We start from the raw sequence: 16,002 nt of genomic DNA, 5'->3' as shown, positions 1-16,002 counted from the left end.
CGGAGAACACATCAATTGAAACGAGGAAGCCTGCTTCATCATGCAGAAGACGGTGCTGAGAGATGTTGGGAGTGAGTGGAAGAGCGTGGATGTATGCGCATGGCAATTTCCGAGGCTGACTTGAGACTCCGCGAGTGCCGCGCGCTGAGCCGAGAGGGCATTCGAAGTTCTCAGACACCACAGAAATCCTCGAAAAGAACGTGCCTTGGTCGACCGACTGCCTCAAAGACCACGCCTCCCTTCAACCTTGAATCAATACTCATCCTGGCGCCTGGTAATCTTGGCAGACATTGGGCCTTCGCGTCAAAATAACAAAAAGGTACTCATGTAAGTTTCAACGTTTATTCCGTCAAATCTAAAGTTTCAAGCACGCCAAGTTCTTCTGTTCTCCAGGCAACAAGCGTCACCTAGTCTGTTTTACAACAACTATTCTACCACACATGATAGAACCTTCCGCTTCCAAGGCAAGGGTTCCCGCCAATGCCTATACCATCTGGTCGTCAGTGACAGGGTTTACTTTCTTCCAACCTTGAGTTGGCACCTCGATTGGTCATGTCTCGTTCAAATTCCTGAGGATTGGCGTGGGCCTGTCCGGGTGGACCTTCCTTGTCCTAAGTGCTGTCAGAATAACACCCACTCTGTATCCTTCGAAGTGCTATCGACCAGTCGCCCGAATGGCCGCCCGTCGTCCGCCGATGTCAGTGGAAGTAGTGCCTGGAGGGAACAGCTTCAAGCTTCAAATTTGAGAATATCATCCTCAGGGCCGCCCTTTTCGCGACAGCTCGCGCAATTGGGTAGTTGACATCATGATCACCAATACTTCCCGGGCCCTCGAAAGCGTGCCTCGGAGCCGGATGAGTCGGGGTAAGTATATGGGGATTCGGGACAACCCGGACTTGATTCCGTGTAATTCCGCGTACAGTCGACTGTACATTGATCAGAGTATGTGCAGATCTTTAATCCTTTACCACTAACTACAGGCAGAAACAAGGAGGTCGCTCCCAAGGACTTGCAGAGGTAAAGTGTGTGTTGTATAACAAACTATATTCGGTATAAGGAAGGCTTACTTATCTGATTAGATAACTCGCGTGCGACCTCGTCCAGCCGGAAAATGTGGGTCAAATGACCCACTCTCTCTCTCTTCATCCCGCCTTTAACACCGCAATTCAATTCCAGCGTAAGGCCGGCCATCTAAAGTCGGGCACTCTCGGGACAAAATCTCTTTCTTTCTTGCCCTCATTCACCATCTCAGAGTAGGTCGGGAGAGCCGGGAGGCATCGCGAGCAGGTGTGTACCCGAAATACGCCCCGTAATATTCATCGTGCCAAATAATCCCTATCAGCTATACTCAGCTTTCTAGAATTTTCAATTCGTACCACGGATACTACTGTAGTACTCGGACCCTCAAATCAGGTCATCAATGGCATTTCGCACGAACCTCTTAGTATCGCACCAGGTGCTCAGGCGCCCGACGGCCGCCTCATCGCTTTTGGCTACCGCTTTCCGTCGTGAACTCGCGAGTGCGGCCACTCAGAGGCGGGCAAGGCACCAGGAAGGAGATATCTCCGATGTATTCACGACGCTCGGTCCTCAGGGGGCCGCGCAGGTGCTTCCCCAGCGGTTCGCGGAGCTGAAGAGGGCGATCTTGGATGGTTTCGGAACGAGCACGGCCGCGCTGGAGGAGTCGTGGAGGCAGGTTTGCGGCGAGCTCGAGGTGCGCGCCGAGGAGATAAAGAAGCTCGGAGGGGAGGTGAGCCGTCATTTCATCGAATACTGTTGTTATCTAGATCCATGACTCGTGCATATCCATAGGCCATCCCAAGAATCGACTACACGGACGTAGAGAAGGGCTTGTCACAGGACCAGGTAAAGCAGGTCAAGGAAGCAGGTGTTGTTGTCGTATCTGGTGCTGTTCCCTGCAAGGTGCGTTCCAGGCCTCTGGTATCCGCCCATCCATGACGCGAGTCTTCATTGTAGGAAGCCCTAGAGTGGAAGCGGTCGATCAGGGACTACGTCGCCGCGAACCCATCCGTACGGGGATACCCGCAGGATAACATTCAGGTGTACGAACTGTACAACACGCGGGCGCAAATGCTCGCTCGCACGCACCCGGCTATTCTGAATACTCAGCGTGCACTTCTCGAAATGTGGCACTCGTCTTCGCCCGAGGATGCACCTTGCGACTTCTCGACGCCCGTGTCGTACTTTGACCGCGTGCGGATACGTAACCCCGGCGACAAGTCATTCACACTCGGCCCCCATGTCGATGGGGGCTCGATAGAACGCTGGGAGGATACACTGTACCGCCGCGTGTACGGCAACATCCTGCGGGGCGGCGACTCGTGGAAGCGGTACGATCCGTATGATGTGCGCTACAGACTGAATGCCAAGCATGATCTATACCAGACGCCGTAAGTTTACCTTGAATTTCATCAACGATGCAATTCATTAACATCAACTACCAGAAACCAATGCACCGCCCTCCGCTGCTGGCAAGGTTGGACGTCCCTCTCAACCACAACCGCGGGAGAAGGCACCCTGCGCGTGCTGCCCATGCTCTCGCTGTCTACTGCTTACATCATCCTCCGCCCTTTCTTTCGTCCACGCGTGAGCCTCATGAGCCTGCGCGGCGCGTCGAGCCTCTCGCACGAGGCATGGGAAGTCGACCTTGAGACGCCGAGCTTCCCCGGCAGCCCGATACGCAAGGGCCAAGAGCTCAACGAGGTGACGCACCCGCATCTCGGGCTCGAGAACACCATGATATCGGTACCAAGGATTGACCCAGGCGACCAGGTCTACTGTACGTATTCCTTCCTCGCGCTGTCTCGGGCACCATCAGATCCAAACGGCTGGTAACTGATGCCGCCTATCTGTCTAGGGCACTGTGATACGGTGCATGCTGTTGAGAGCGTACACGGTGGGTCCGGCGACTCGTCAGTGATGTACATTCCTGCTGCACCTTTGTGTATCAAAAAGTGAGTGGAATTATTCATGTTCGCTGCCACATCTTCTGACCCGCCTGGGTGCAGCGCTCATTATCTCCGAGATCAACGGGAGACCTTCACGCACGGATACCCCGCACCGTACGTACCACCGGCCCGTGTCATTCCGTCAGGATTTTCACTCTAAATTCGACAGCGACTTCCCTGGAGGCGAAGGCGAGTCCAAATTCGTTAACCGCTACCTCCCTAGACATATCACAACAAGCGAGGCGCGCCAAGCGCTCGGGTTCGAGCCGTTTACCTCGACCGTCAATACTGCATTGACGGACGAGGCGAACAAGGTTCTCTTCGGATAAGCTTATTATGAGAAAGCTAGTATAAGGTTTCATTTATCACCGTGTATGTATGTATGTTCTTAAGAGGCTTCTGAAGGCGGCTCGAGCCACCAGCTTCTTGTTACCATTATTATGTTTTACCACCGGAATTTATAGCGAAGTTAGGATCGGCACGATGGTATGTGAATGCGGAAATTTGTATCTTCAAAACGCAAGGGAACAACGGCACACGGGACGATGACATTGTCCAATGGCATGCAAGCAGATTGTGTGGAGGGAACACGAGAGAACGAGAAGAAACTCAATTTTCAAATCATAAAGGCCGAAGCTATATGAAAGGCCCCAACGACAAGTTTGGTGTTATTGGTAGACCAGGGTCTAGCACCTCGTCTGAACTCTAGCTTTATTCTGTACCGAAGCTGCACGGAGGCTAGTTTATCCGACAATAAGGAGATGTTTTCTCAAGCTAATATGTCTTCTTGAGATTTGACAGCTGTTCTGTAGACCACTACTTGAACGTTAATACTATGTGGAAGATTTGTTCTACCGTTAATGAAAGCCGGGGCCCGAAGCTTGAACTACTACGCTTATCGCACGGTTTATTTTCTAGTCTCCGTCAAGTCTCGGTCATGTGACTGCTCAATGCTCATCGACATGGAAGGTGAACGTGGAACAGGATGTCTGCGAATAATGAGCGCTGAAGAGACGGGAAGGTTAAGAAGGGTCACAAAGTGCCAATATGTCGTAGTCATAATCGGCAGTGAGTAGTAAACTTAACAGCTTTTACCTCCAGCATCTACCACCAGATGCACAGGTCGTTTTTATTGGCCACTGTTATACATGCTGCTTCGAACTTATACTGAGACGCAGCTGAGAGACTAACGACTAAATAGGGATTTCTCGATATCGGACAGGCAGGTTCGTGATCAACGACATGTACATAGGGGATAGTGAAGTATTCATGAGCTTGAAACGTTTTGGTTTAGTGATCTACGCAAGGGGTTCAAACTTTCCAGGGAGATGCACCTCCTTATCAACGTCCTCATGTGCAATCTGCACCTGTACCCTTGGCGCGTCTGCCAACACCTTGAGTTTCCTGATCGTCTCGCGCGCCATGTCAGGGTCTACGTGTATGCAGAATATGTTGCCGTGGCCATCGTCATGGTGTGCGAAGCCGCGCTCGCCGTGCAAGATGCTCATATGGTGCACCGCGTCGCCTATGAGAAGGATCCAAGAGCCGTCCGAGGATGTGCGAACTAGGATTGCAACGTTGCCCTTGAGGTGCCCTGTGTTCCAAAGAATATACGAGTTGAGTCACCATTCATGCAGGCAAGATGAAACGAAACGAGGTGCCCGCACCTGGAATATCAAGAACATACATGCTCCCGTCCCCGAAGAAGTCGTGTGCCTTCAAGCCTCCGATTGAGGTCTCCCAGTTTACAATGAAGCGCGTGCGTTCGGTAGGCGCCGAAGTGGGAACGACAACGGGACTTTGTGTGTGCGGGTCCTCTCCTGTCATGATACCCTTGGCTTCGGCACCAAGAACAAACTCGGCCTTGGTGAACGGGCGGGCGTCTCCAACACTGGGAATAGTCATTTCTAGTCATTGATAACCACAAAGAAGAAGAGATAAACTTACTGGTCCCAGTGCAGGTGACTAATGACGACCACATCCACCTCCTCTGGCTGCACCCACCCCTTTCTGAGAGAGTCCTCGACACACCCATGTCCCTCATAGCTGATCAGTTTCAGCAGATTTCCCTCGCTCTTGTTACCAAGTAACCCTTTTGCAAAGGCTTCGAACTCCGGCAGCTTCGGGAGGTCCTCGAGTCTGGGCATGCCGAGATCATACACGACCCTCTTCCCAGATACAGAGTGGCGCAGGTGAAATCCGAGCAATGGTATGTTGAAGCGCTCGTTCGATGTCTTAGGGACGTCTCCGATGATGGTCCACGCAGGGCAGGAGAGGCGTCCACCATCGAGAGCCGAGACATCCATGTATGCTTGATTCGCTACGTGGGGTGGGAGTGCGATGTGGTTCTCCGATGAAGGCATGGTTTAGCTTTACGGGGGAAAGTGCGATGGAGAGAGAACCCAAAGCCAAGAAGAACCTGGGTGCCGGCTGGAGTTGCTCGTGCGTTGCTAGCTTTTATGCTTCTACAAAATCTGACCACATACCGGCATATGTCAGCACAATAAGGGGGATCTCCTTCAGGTTCGGGGAATGGCGCCATTACGATATTCGACATTTTCCCATCGTTCGATTGAAAGCTTAGAAATACCGGTTTGGGCCTTTATAGTCACCAGCCATGAGATCTGCACTATCCATGACTCAGGGGAAATCGGTACGGCCCTACTTAACCAGGAACGTCAGTCAATCAAGCACCCGAGACAAGCAACCAGGGCCGATCATGGTGGACGTTTGGTGTAGTAAGTTCAGAGCAAGCATGTGACCCTGTTTGTTTGGTGGGGTAGACACAATAGGAGCAGCTTCAAGATCGCAAGTGAGGTAAGTACACAGAAAATTCCGATGAACATAGCGTATCCACCTCATGCATGCACACCGTTTTTTCTGGGCGTTCTGCCTTCCATTCTCGATTTAGCGCCTCTGTAACGTGCCTGCTGTAGACTCAGTTCGCCCCCATTTCACTTGGGATTGCTCATATCTCTAGTTCCAGTGAGATGGTTATCTCAAAAGACGCTGGGTTACGATAACAGAAGGAGGAGTTGAAAGTTGTTGACTGAAGGAAGGGTTTCGACAACGCGCGTGATAGAGCTGCCTGTTTGTCAAATAGCCCCTATTTTAAGTTCCCGCCCTTGGCCCGCCCCGGCACTGCCGACTAATCTCTATCTTGACTATCATCACCATGAACAGCGCTGTCTGCATTCTCGATTTACCCTCCGAAGTGCTCGCTCTTATCCTTTATAAGCTCAATCTTGAGTCGCTCATCTATTCGAAACACGTGAGACCCTCTTCCCCAGTATTTGTTACCTCACTTAGAGTCGTTTAGGTATGTCGGCGATTTTGGAACACTTTCAAGAACAGCGCCCTTCTACAGTACCGAATTGAACTGGAGGAAGCATGTCTTCAGGATGACTCGTCGGATTATGAGTCTACTAGTGTTCGTTCTCGCCTCGAAAAGCTCAGAGCTCACTGTCGTGCTTGGAGTACTTTGTCCTGGTCTGAGCCGGAGGTGATCGATGATTGCAGCGACGCGGTATGCTGGGCTCTTGTAAGCAATGTGTTTTGCATCGGGAGGCCAGGCGCTGTTGTATGCCGGAATATCGGCCCTTCGATCCCATCTATGGGACGGAGAACTTGGACGATTGAACATTGGATGAGAGAGTATGATCTGACCATCGATCCAATGCAAGATTTGTTAGTTGTGATGGGGAACAGTGACGATGGGTGAGCACTGTGAATTAGTTCAATGCTTTCTCAGCCAATAATCAATCGTTACTCGAAGGTCTTCAGTACAAATAATCTTTCTGGAGTTATCATCAGGTGTACCTCATCCAGCTGCGAACGGGATAATTTCGGTCCACGAAACATCGATCGGCTTGGCTGAAAGACGATACATGGTTCAGATTGACGGGTCTAGACTGGGAATATTGCTCGAAGGTATTGATGCGACAACCTTTTTTAATGTCTGGGAGTGGACATCTGGCCACCTTGAATGTGTACGTGTATTTCTAAACTCTGAAATAGTAGGCGTGAATCTGAGTGAGGGTAATGAATGTCTGTTCTTACTCTAGGACCTTGAGCTGTCTTTTTTGCAGTCATTTTCCTTTCTTCCAGGCGACCTCGTGCTTTTCGCCATCGCCCCTGGTAAAGCCGAAGTCACGCAGCTCATCGTATGCGACCTCTCCACGGACACTTACCTCGGGCGTAAAATTGTCTTGAATACATCCGATGATATCGGTCACCTGCCCCACATCTGCAAGTTCAGGTTTTACGAGAACGAAGAAGACAAGACCATGCTAGTACGGGTTCATCCTACATTGTTACCCAGCCAGTGTCCCGTACCTCCTTCGACTGGGGACTACCCCTCTTTCTGGCCCAAGGCCAAGGCACAAGTACTTTCTATCACGCTTCTACTAGAAAGCGCTCGGAGTAGATACGAAGTGCCAGTGATCATTCTGATCCCGCTCTTCGAGATCATGCGCCATATCGATCGCGCCCGTTCCACATCTTTACTTCCCCTCGATATACGCTGGGACGAATGGGGCTCAAGCAGTGCTCACAAGGAGTCAGTGGGACGCTACTTTTACTCTGAGTCGACACACGGTACTCGCTTTGCATACCTTTACCGCCTTGCTGTGGGTATGAAGGTCAACCCTCGGGACTTCATTAAACGTCGGGAGTTTGTCTCTATCATAGACTTCAACCCTCATGCACCGCGATGCACTGACACGAGTGGGCCGCAAGAGGAGCTAAAGGGGAAGTGGAGCTCTACTCCCCATCGGCCCGGGACTACCGAAGCGCCTCAAGGGTTCAAAGGAAGGTATGCAGAGATTCTCTTGCCTTGGTCTCCACCTAGCATACGGTGGGAGAAGGTCCTACTAGGTTCCGACTCAATGGTTGCTATCTATGTACGTTCCTTTTTTCCGCCACCTTGTGGTACCTGATATCCTGATCATTTACAAACAAAATTGGCAGGATGGGCGCGAAGATGGTATAGAAACTGTATTCGCCATTGTCACGCTTCAGGATCCGGCAGCAACAGAATCAGACACTATGTCAGATAAATATACCCAGGGATTGGAGGATTAGTGCAGATTCTCCAGGCCCTGTTGAATAATGTAGAGCTGATATTTGACAATGTGCGACGTGCACACCAATCACATCATTGTTTATCTTCTGCTATCATCATCCTCAGGTTCCGGGATAGGATATGTTTGCCTCACTATAGTCCTCTAAATTTTCTAATATTTCTTCGAGACACGTCACACAAGTAGTCCTTTGCGGCGAAGCATACCCGTAGTTGCATACCGTTAACATTATCCACCTCACCGCACAGCCTTAAACGGCCCCGAATCGAGTTGGCCAGCGCATTTTCGCGTCGGCACATATCTATTTGTCGGTCAACATGCAGCAATAGTGCGCTGCGAACTCGCTTCCCTTCTCAGGCGATTAATTGTCAGGTATCCTGTGCGTGTCAACAGCAGGCTACCGTGGCAAAAGCTACCGTCTTTTGGTGCTCTCGAAGTAAAGCATTCGTGGAAGGGTGTACGCTCACGGACGCCTCTCCCCTGCGTGAGAACTAATTGACGTCGAAGGTGCCGGTGATTGTCCGCAGCACTGCGACGCTACCTCGAGCTGATCTACACGGCAAGTTCGTCCTCCTGCCTGCGTCAATCTAATCTCTATGGCTAGTGCTACTCTGCTGCAACTCTATCCGATGTATAATTTGCCTCTAGCCCCAAAAGTTATCCCGATGTTTCTGACAACCTAGTCAATAGGGGGCCCTTCGCTGTTCACGATATCTCATTTCCTAAATGAAACCTCCAGACGCATTTGATCTACACACAAAGTAAGCCAACGACACAGAGTCTCTGTTATCCACCCAATGTCTTCTAGCAAATGAACGGCTATCATACACTCCAATCAGAAGCTATCGATGCAGTTCGACAGGTCTTTGGCTGTGCTATGACAGGCGGGTTTCAATGGCCGAACCATGGCCGGGCCATAGGTGGCAGTGAACTACACGTCCTCGTTTTTCCGGGCATGGAGGCACATCAAGCTTGGGTCTGGACGTTTTGCACTTCTCTCCTGAAATACACAGCATACCATATCTCTGTATCGACGTACTGAGAACTATATGAGGATCACTGAAATTTATTCGAACGCTATCTCCTCGAGTTCGCCTCGCCCACCTCTCGTCTAAATTCTTTAACCCTTGTGACCACCGTCATCGACCTTAACACCATGCCCGCCAAATTCGCCCTCGCCGCCCTCGCCCTTGCTCTCGGCGCGTTCGCATTGCCTCAGGCCGAGTCTTACACGACGGTCACGACGTCCCCGGACACGTCCGTGCCGCAGTCCACGTACTCATCAGAGCCAACAGGCCCGACATCCACAGGCTCTGTGACAGTCTCCACGGGCTTCTTGTCGTCCTACAGCACCGACACCGTGGCGCCAGGCTCCTCCTTCTCTTCGTTCCCCGGGACCGGAACCGAGACTCCTACTTCAACCCTGGAGACCACCGTAGACCCCACGTCATCTGCCATCAGCAGCTGTGAGTACTTTCCATTCTGCCGAGCATAACGTGCTCTGACAAAGACCTCGTTTGACGTAGCCGTCTCCATCCCCAGCTCCAGCGTCAGCGTGACGTCCGGCGCCTCGAGCAGCCCGGGAGGCAAATCGAGCGGGTCGCCCTCGCCGTCCACTACCGACGGCGGCAGCAACGGTGCCGCTGGACAACTTATCGGACAGCACGGGCTTATGGGCGTCAGCGTCGCCTCGCTCGGCGCCCTCTTGGGTGCCTCGTTCATCTTCTAAGCGAGCCGGCTACCCCTCGAGCAAAGTGTATAAACGATATGTAGTCCTGCGGTGATTCGGCGCAGGTTATTCACTATAGACTTTAGCGATTGGACGTTATGTTTTGCCATTGCTTCGTAGGCTTCTGCCGTTGTCGGACATGCTCATGCTATGGACTATGTGGTAGACTTTTTGATGGATACCATACCTAGGACATTATTGTAAATACGGGTTACGTTCTGCAGTATTCCAGGAGTATGTTTCGCTATTACGCACGGCGCCATACCCTTTTACGCTATCCTTGTGCCTGGGTATGAGAAGGGCAACGCTGAATTCGAATAACAGTGTTTAGCCTTGGACCTTTCTCCATTATCAGGCACATTGGATGAGCGACGCTACATAATATTTTTGAGCCGCTGAGTTTTAGTTTCCGTCTGATCTTGAACTGAATTGTGTTTCGTGGGTAGAAGGAATATCCACCAATAATTTATGTGTGCACGACACTTGATACGTTGCGATTGAGTGATGTTTTGGTGAATACATCGTCAACCTCTCACGCGAAGTGTTGCTATGTGTCTAAGGTAAAGAAGGAGAGAGGGTCCATTGAAAAGCAAGATAATCCATCTGCTTATATTCCTGGATCCGAAGGAAGACAGGTGTCTCGCAAGAATTTGGACTTACCACCGGTATGACCGCCTCCGTAGTAGTACTTCACTGCATTAATTATTCGTTTTCCTCGATAGTTGCAACAGAATCGGGGCTACCTTACCCTATCATGCTTCGGATCTAGGTGTGCCCTGAGGGCCTTTTTCTGCCCACGGGAGGCAAGGACGTTCCTAGCTCGTTCCTCTGTGACTTCCACACACCACACAACTACAAATAGCCCCTGTCTGACGGCAAGCGTGGCTCAGCCAAGTTGCGCTGAAGGGAAGGCAACAAAACAAATCTAATCATGATCCAAACATAACTGCTGTACGAATATAAAAAACGTCACCACACGAAATCGACGTGTGCTGGCCATCCAATACAATAGTCCTACAAAATAGTAAATGTCCCCGGCGTGCGAATTCGCATCAGCCCACCGCAACGACCTCACACGGTCTGATCCAACCACAGCTCGCCACATCTATCCTTCCCTCCGCGCACCATACACTACACCCTTGATCTCACTCCTGCCCCTACAACACAATCACACCAAGCGCAAGCGCACCGACCATCGCCGCGGCGCCGACCACACTGCCTGCAACATTACCCCCGTAAGCCGGGACCGCGCCGCCCGAGTTCCCAGAGGAGGGGAGCGTGGACGTTGAGACGACAACGGTCGTCGCGCCGCCCGTGTTCCCCGAGGACGAAGGCGCGGTCGACGTCGACACGACGACGGTCGTCGCGGGCGTCGTCGTGCTCGCGGGCGAGGTGGCGCTCACGCCGGAGCTCGTGGGGCTGCTGGCGCTCGTTCCGCCCGGGTTCGTGCTCGGACTCGGGCTCTCGCTGGAGCTTCCACCTCCGCTGGACGTCGAGCCGCCGCCCCCACCGCTAGAGGCTGAGGTGGAGGGAGAAGGGGAGGCTGAGCCGGATGATGTTGCGGATGAAGAGGGGGATGGGGATGACGAACCGGAGGATGCGCTGGAGCTGGCAGAGCTAGATGGGAGGATGGTCGACGCGGATATAGGGATGGTAGATGTGATGACCGACGGCGAGCTTGAAGGTGTCGCGGTCACGGCCGAAGTGACTTCCGTCGTTGCGCTCGAGTCCGTTTGGGCTAAACCATGGTTGTATACACATGAGGGACATGGTTCAAGGTGGGAGGTAAGGAGTCAACGCATCGGAGACATGAGATTGATCAACGAGTGTCTGAGGGGTTATAGGTTGAAGAGGGAAGCTCACCAAGGGCACACGCTGAAAGAAAAGCAAGGAGGAGGGCACGCGTAGAGGTATGCATGGTTCGCAGCGCGAGCTCTCAAGCAGTATGTAGCGGTGGAAGGCGAGAACCAAAGATTAAAGGAGCTGTCGCGTGATGCTGGCGTACAGGAGCTGAGTGAACCTGCTGTTGAATGGGAGACACAGGAGAGAGAAAGACACGGAGGACGCGAAAATTGAAGAATGCGTTTCCCAGGTATAGCAGTTGCCTCATGCGTTTGTCGTGGCCATCTCCGAAACGAATGCCATTGTTCCCAGCTGCGCAGAGCCTCCGAGATTTCTGGTGTCTCAAATGAACCGGTGTGGGGCGCACAGGCGGTGCAGGTGATCAAGCGAGCACATGGATGTGGTCATCGTCGGGCGCTTCGCTTGCCTAAGAGCCACGGCTCGCGTCGGCCAAACGAGCCCGAGCTTGCTATTCTCGGAATGCTTTCGGCTTAATTAGTCAGCTGATGGGCGAACGGCCGGAGCAAGTCTCGAGGAGCACTTCCCCGCAAAGCGGTGCACCAGACCCTAGGACTCGATCAAGCTGGTGTAGAGTGCAAAAGTCAAAGTTTAAAAACATATTACATCCTTTGGAATCGTACGAGAACATGGCGAATGAATGAACACATGGCATAAGGACCACCACAGGCAGAAACACGGCAAACTCCACAAATGAAAAACCAAAAGCCCAAACTGAATCACCGGACAGTCCATCCTTGTCCACCTATTCATTCAATCATTCCCGCTCACCCCATGACCCATTCATCGAATCGTTCCTCCTTTCAAGTCGCTTCCTCCTTCGTCTCCAAATTGTTCTTCCGAAGGAAGGTACGTGTCGTCTAGAGAACGAGGACGGCACCCACAAGGGCGCCGATGGCAGCGACGCTGATGCCTGCGAGACCCTGCTTGCTGACGAGCCCGACGGCACCGTTGCCACTACCGGTGGAGGCGGGAGAGGTCGACGAACCCATCGGCATAGACATGCCAGACATGGAGCCCGTCATAGTCATCGACCCGCTACCGGAGGACATGTCTGTGAGGGCGAGGGAAACCAAACGTGCGTCAGCTAACAATTCCACAAGCGTGCACCGTGCGCCGTGCACCAAACAACGAAAGAAAAAAGACGCACATCCAGCACACTCCTGCTGCTGCAGCTGTGTCGCCGCCGACACGTCCGAGCTCGTGCAGTTCGCCTGGAGACACGACAGCGCCGCGCCCTGGAACTGCGTGCTCATGCACACGCAGCTCAGATCCGTGACGGACGAGCAACCGCCCGCGCTCGCCGCCTGCGTGACACACTGGAGGATGCACGAGTCGATGCCCGCGGTGCTCGTCGGCGCCGCGCTCGAGCCCGTCGCGCTCCCGCTGCCCGACGCGGATGAGGAGTCCTGCGCGAGGACGCCGAGGGCGAAGATGAGGGTTACGACAACGGACTTGGCGAACATGGCGTAAGTTTGGTGGATCGAGAAACTCGTGAGTGAGTGAGGTGCAGCGGGGAACCGAACGTGCTTGGAGGAAAGCTCGAGTCGAACCAAAGTCTGGGGGATCTTTATAGGTCCCGGAAGCGGGGGTCGCTGAGGCGTGGGAAAGAAGAACCCACCAGGGCCAGGCTTTGCGCATCGAGACTCCGCCAGGTCCATGTCAGCACCGTTGGACCTGCCAAGGGCCCTGCCCACAAGGAGCACATCTCGAGGGCAGGAATATCATTTTGCTCCATCTCCACGCAAAAGTCTTCTCATAAATTAGACCAGAGTCGCGGTCAGCACCTGGTGCAACTCCACAACATTGAACAACGTGATAGTAAGGTTTAAACGTTAATTCGTATTGTTAACTTTGTTGACTCGGGCCTTAGCCTCGGTAAGTCGAAACTCGCCACCGAGATTATGAAGTAGAGCTCACTGATGGCTGCCTTGAAGTCAATTAATCTAACGCGGCTGGTACGAGAGAAAAATTCCAGATAATCACCTAGTCGGTCTAAATCCTGTCCGTTCCATCTCAAGGGGGAAACCCCTACAACGCGTGTGTAGCCATGATTCACAGAGAAAACAGCTGGCATGCCGCACAATATAATCCATATCCATGAACTGTTCTTAACACATCCAGCCAAAATCTACCCCAGAGTCCACAAGTTCGCCATCGCAGGAGCACAAAGTATTCTCGAAACACATAAACCGCCTATGAAGAAAGGAATTATAAGAAAGTCCAACCGTCGACGTCTACTATTCAGAATCGCCGCCGAACCGTATATCACTCTATTCTATCCACCTCGCTCGAGGGGTCGCTGCATCGCTCAGAAGATGAACGAGGCACCCAAGAGGGCACCGAGCGACGCGACGCTGACGCCCACGAGGCCGTGCTGGCCGACGAGGCCAACAGCACCGTTGCTGCCGCCGGTAGTGGACGGCGAGGGGGACCCGCCCGACCCGGCGCCGGATCTGCTCGAGACGCTGGACGACAAGCTGACGCTGGAGCTGGGGAGAGAGACGGCTGCGGCACACGAAGATGTTGTCAGCACATCTCCATATTCTACTAAGTGGAGGCACTCACAGCTGCTGATGGAAGAAGACGTGGAGACCACCGTGGACTCCAGGGTTGAAGTGGGAGTGTCTGTTCCGGTCCCGGTGAACGACGAGAAGGAGGAGCCTGAAGTCACGGTGTCGGTGCTGTAGGACGACAAGAAGGTGGAGGACGGTCCTGCGGGGCCAGAGGACGACTCCGTCACGGTCGAGTACGAGGACGTGAACGCCGAGGACTCAGTCTGCGCGAACGCGCCGAGAGCGAGGACGAGAGTGACGGCGGCAGATTTGGCGTGCATGGCGCTAGGAGGTGAAAGAGGCTACGAAGAAAAAGTCGATTGCGAGGCGAAAGGGCTGTTTCGATGAGATAGTTAGGTTCTAGGAAGTCCTGGCTGACCTTTTTATATACCGTAGATCGAGCAATGCTGTGCTTATAGATTCGGAAAAATCGACAGGTGCTCTCCATCTCCAGGGACCCATGGTGCGGTCATTGCAAGCCGTGTGTTCCAGGTTTCATGCACACAATCGGCACAGCCACGGCGTATTCCACTATATTCGAAGTTTTTGGTTGAAGGGACTGATGACCGCCAGTTTGCTAGAAGACTATCGCGAGGCTAGCAGCGAGTTGTTATCATGGCTCAGATACGTCTGAAATTTCCACGTATGAAAGATGTTCAAAGTATAAGGAGCAGTATAAGACGAGCAAGGTTACCAAGAGACCCAGAGTAGTTTTAGAGACGAAGTCTAGAGTAGACATTGAGAGCGTAGCAGGTCCCGCATTGACATCGACAGAATGTCGAAGTTGCCGTGTAGAATAGGCTGAGACAATACCACAGTCAAGTGCTGCGGATTGCTGCGGACGATCATCGAGAGGACGAGTCGTTCCTACCTCGGGGAGGGGTGCCCGTAATACTTAAGCTTCGTCCCATGCAAAAGCCGCACGCCTAGAGAAAGGACGGTGGCTATGTCACAGTGGTCCACTAATCAGCTACCACTGCTGCACAGGATCACTATGCTTCCGCTGGCTCTTCGTTCCTTGAGGGGAGAAGGAACGAGTCGTATTGTGTGTTATCCGGGTGGAGGGATGTAAATCGACAGGTTCAGTGTTTGGGCTATGTCACTTGGGCCTGTGCTCTGTCGCTTTAAGGCTGTGCTATGAGCTGGCTAATGGATTTTAGATAGTATTTAGATGCGGGTACGCCTCACCTTGAAGCATTGCTCGAGTCTGCAGTCAAGTCTAGCGAGGGAGAAGGCTTTCTGTCCTAGAGCGACATCCTTGCGGGACGTTGACAGTCGGATGTAACGAGCAAATCGGGAGGTAGCGCGGCTGCGGCGTGTCTTCGGATTTAGCCGGCACGTTCACAAGGAAACACGCGGATAGGGGGTGCTCACGCGTATCTTCTGCTGGGCGGTGAACCTATTGCGCTCCCTGATGAGCTCTGCACCATTAGCTTCCTCGAGACTGAGCTCAATTAATTATATCATGCAATCGGGTAAGTTCCCCATGATCACCCAGAGGCCACTGCTTACATCAATAACTTGAACCTCAGCATAGGCTTGAATAGGTGTGTAGTGTTTATTGAACTCCAAGCGCAATGTAAACCTCGCCCGTTGTCTCTTAATGACACTGGCTGAAACGGCGTGGATGTGACATTGATTTTCGACATCCAACGAAGCTAAATCAATAATAAAACGTCAGGAGGCTCTCTTCCGGTTGACAAATAAACCATTCATCTGTGCAAGCCTTCAGGCAATCAGTTCTGTAAATCCGTGGAAGGCATGCTATGCACAGCTAGGAAGCAACGAACTCAGATACTGTTTTACCT

The 16,002-nt window shown here is 52.5% G+C and overlaps 6 protein-coding genes across 6 annotated transcripts; 3 read left to right on the top strand and 3 right to left on the bottom strand.

Annotated features, from left to right (window-relative positions):
* The first annotated feature begins 980 nt into the window (after window positions 1–980).
* Window positions 981–3,445, top strand: CONPUDRAFT_105093 (DUF1479-domain-containing protein). Its single transcript, XM_007770990.1, has 9 exons — window positions 981–1,022; window positions 1,080–1,287; window positions 1,343–1,750; window positions 1,813–1,923; window positions 1,978–2,411; window positions 2,466–2,800; window positions 2,879–2,975; window positions 3,030–3,083; window positions 3,139–3,445. The coding sequence occupies exons 3-9, from the start codon at window positions 1,421–1,423 to the stop codon at window positions 3,296–3,298; spliced, it is 1,521 nt and encodes a 506-aa protein (XP_007769180.1). The 5' UTR covers window positions 981–1,022; window positions 1,080–1,287; window positions 1,343–1,420; the 3' UTR covers window positions 3,299–3,445.
* A 658-nt stretch (window positions 3,446–4,103) lies between these two features.
* Window positions 4,104–5,346, bottom strand: CONPUDRAFT_165758 (Metallo-hydrolase oxidoreductase). The gene is made up of 3 exons (XM_007770989.1): window positions 4,917–5,346; window positions 4,637–4,860; window positions 4,104–4,563 (listed from the first exon to the last, which is right to left on the bottom strand). The coding sequence occupies exons 1-3, from the start codon at window positions 5,330–5,332 to the stop codon at window positions 4,268–4,270; spliced, it is 936 nt and encodes a 311-aa protein (XP_007769179.1). The 5' UTR covers window positions 5,333–5,346; the 3' UTR covers window positions 4,104–4,267.
* Window positions 5,347–6,144: 798 nt separating this feature from the next.
* On the top strand, window positions 6,145–8,051 carry CONPUDRAFT_144353 (uncharacterized protein; the record flags this gene model as incomplete). The annotated part of the gene is made up of 6 exons (XM_007770988.1): window positions 6,145–6,240; window positions 6,289–6,686; window positions 6,745–6,958; window positions 7,034–7,782; window positions 7,819–7,870; window positions 7,938–8,051. 6 exons carry the CDS (start codon window positions 6,145–6,147, stop codon window positions 8,049–8,051), a joined length of 1,623 nt encoding a protein of 540 aa, XP_007769178.1.
* Window positions 8,052–9,206: 1,155 nt separating this feature from the next.
* Window positions 9,207–12,116, top strand: CONPUDRAFT_154209 (uncharacterized protein; the record flags this gene model as incomplete). Its single annotated transcript, XM_007770987.1, has 4 exons — window positions 9,207–9,516; window positions 9,577–9,759; window positions 11,020–11,564; window positions 11,934–12,116. 4 exons carry the CDS (start codon window positions 9,207–9,209, stop codon window positions 12,114–12,116), a joined length of 1,221 nt encoding a protein of 406 aa, XP_007769177.1.
* A 232-nt stretch (window positions 12,117–12,348) lies between these two features.
* CONPUDRAFT_137497 (uncharacterized protein) lies at window positions 12,349–13,174 on the bottom strand. Its single transcript, XM_007770986.1, has 2 exons — window positions 12,790–13,174; window positions 12,349–12,711 (listed from the first exon to the last, which is right to left on the bottom strand). The coding sequence occupies exons 1-2, from the start codon at window positions 13,103–13,105 to the stop codon at window positions 12,500–12,502; spliced, it is 528 nt and encodes a 175-aa protein (XP_007769176.1). The 5' UTR covers window positions 13,106–13,174; the 3' UTR covers window positions 12,349–12,499.
* A 450-nt stretch (window positions 13,175–13,624) lies between these two features.
* CONPUDRAFT_82526 (uncharacterized protein) lies at window positions 13,625–15,444 on the bottom strand. The gene is made up of 3 exons (XM_007770985.1): window positions 15,383–15,444; window positions 14,208–15,340; window positions 13,625–14,147 (listed from the first exon to the last, which is right to left on the bottom strand). Exons 2-3 carry the CDS (start codon window positions 14,473–14,475, stop codon window positions 13,951–13,953), a joined length of 465 nt encoding a protein of 154 aa, XP_007769175.1. The 5' UTR covers window positions 14,476–15,340; window positions 15,383–15,444; the 3' UTR covers window positions 13,625–13,950.
* Between the last annotated feature and the right edge of the window lie 558 nt (window positions 15,445–16,002).

The sequence above is a fragment of the Coniophora puteana genome, assembly GCF_000271625.1.
Source record: "Coniophora puteana RWD-64-598 SS2 unplaced genomic scaffold CONPUscaffold_7, whole genome shotgun sequence".
In the NCBI taxonomy this organism is placed as follows: domain Eukaryota; kingdom Fungi; phylum Basidiomycota; class Agaricomycetes; order Boletales; family Coniophoraceae; genus Coniophora; species Coniophora puteana.
This window is presented reverse-complemented; position numbering and strand designations above follow the sequence as displayed.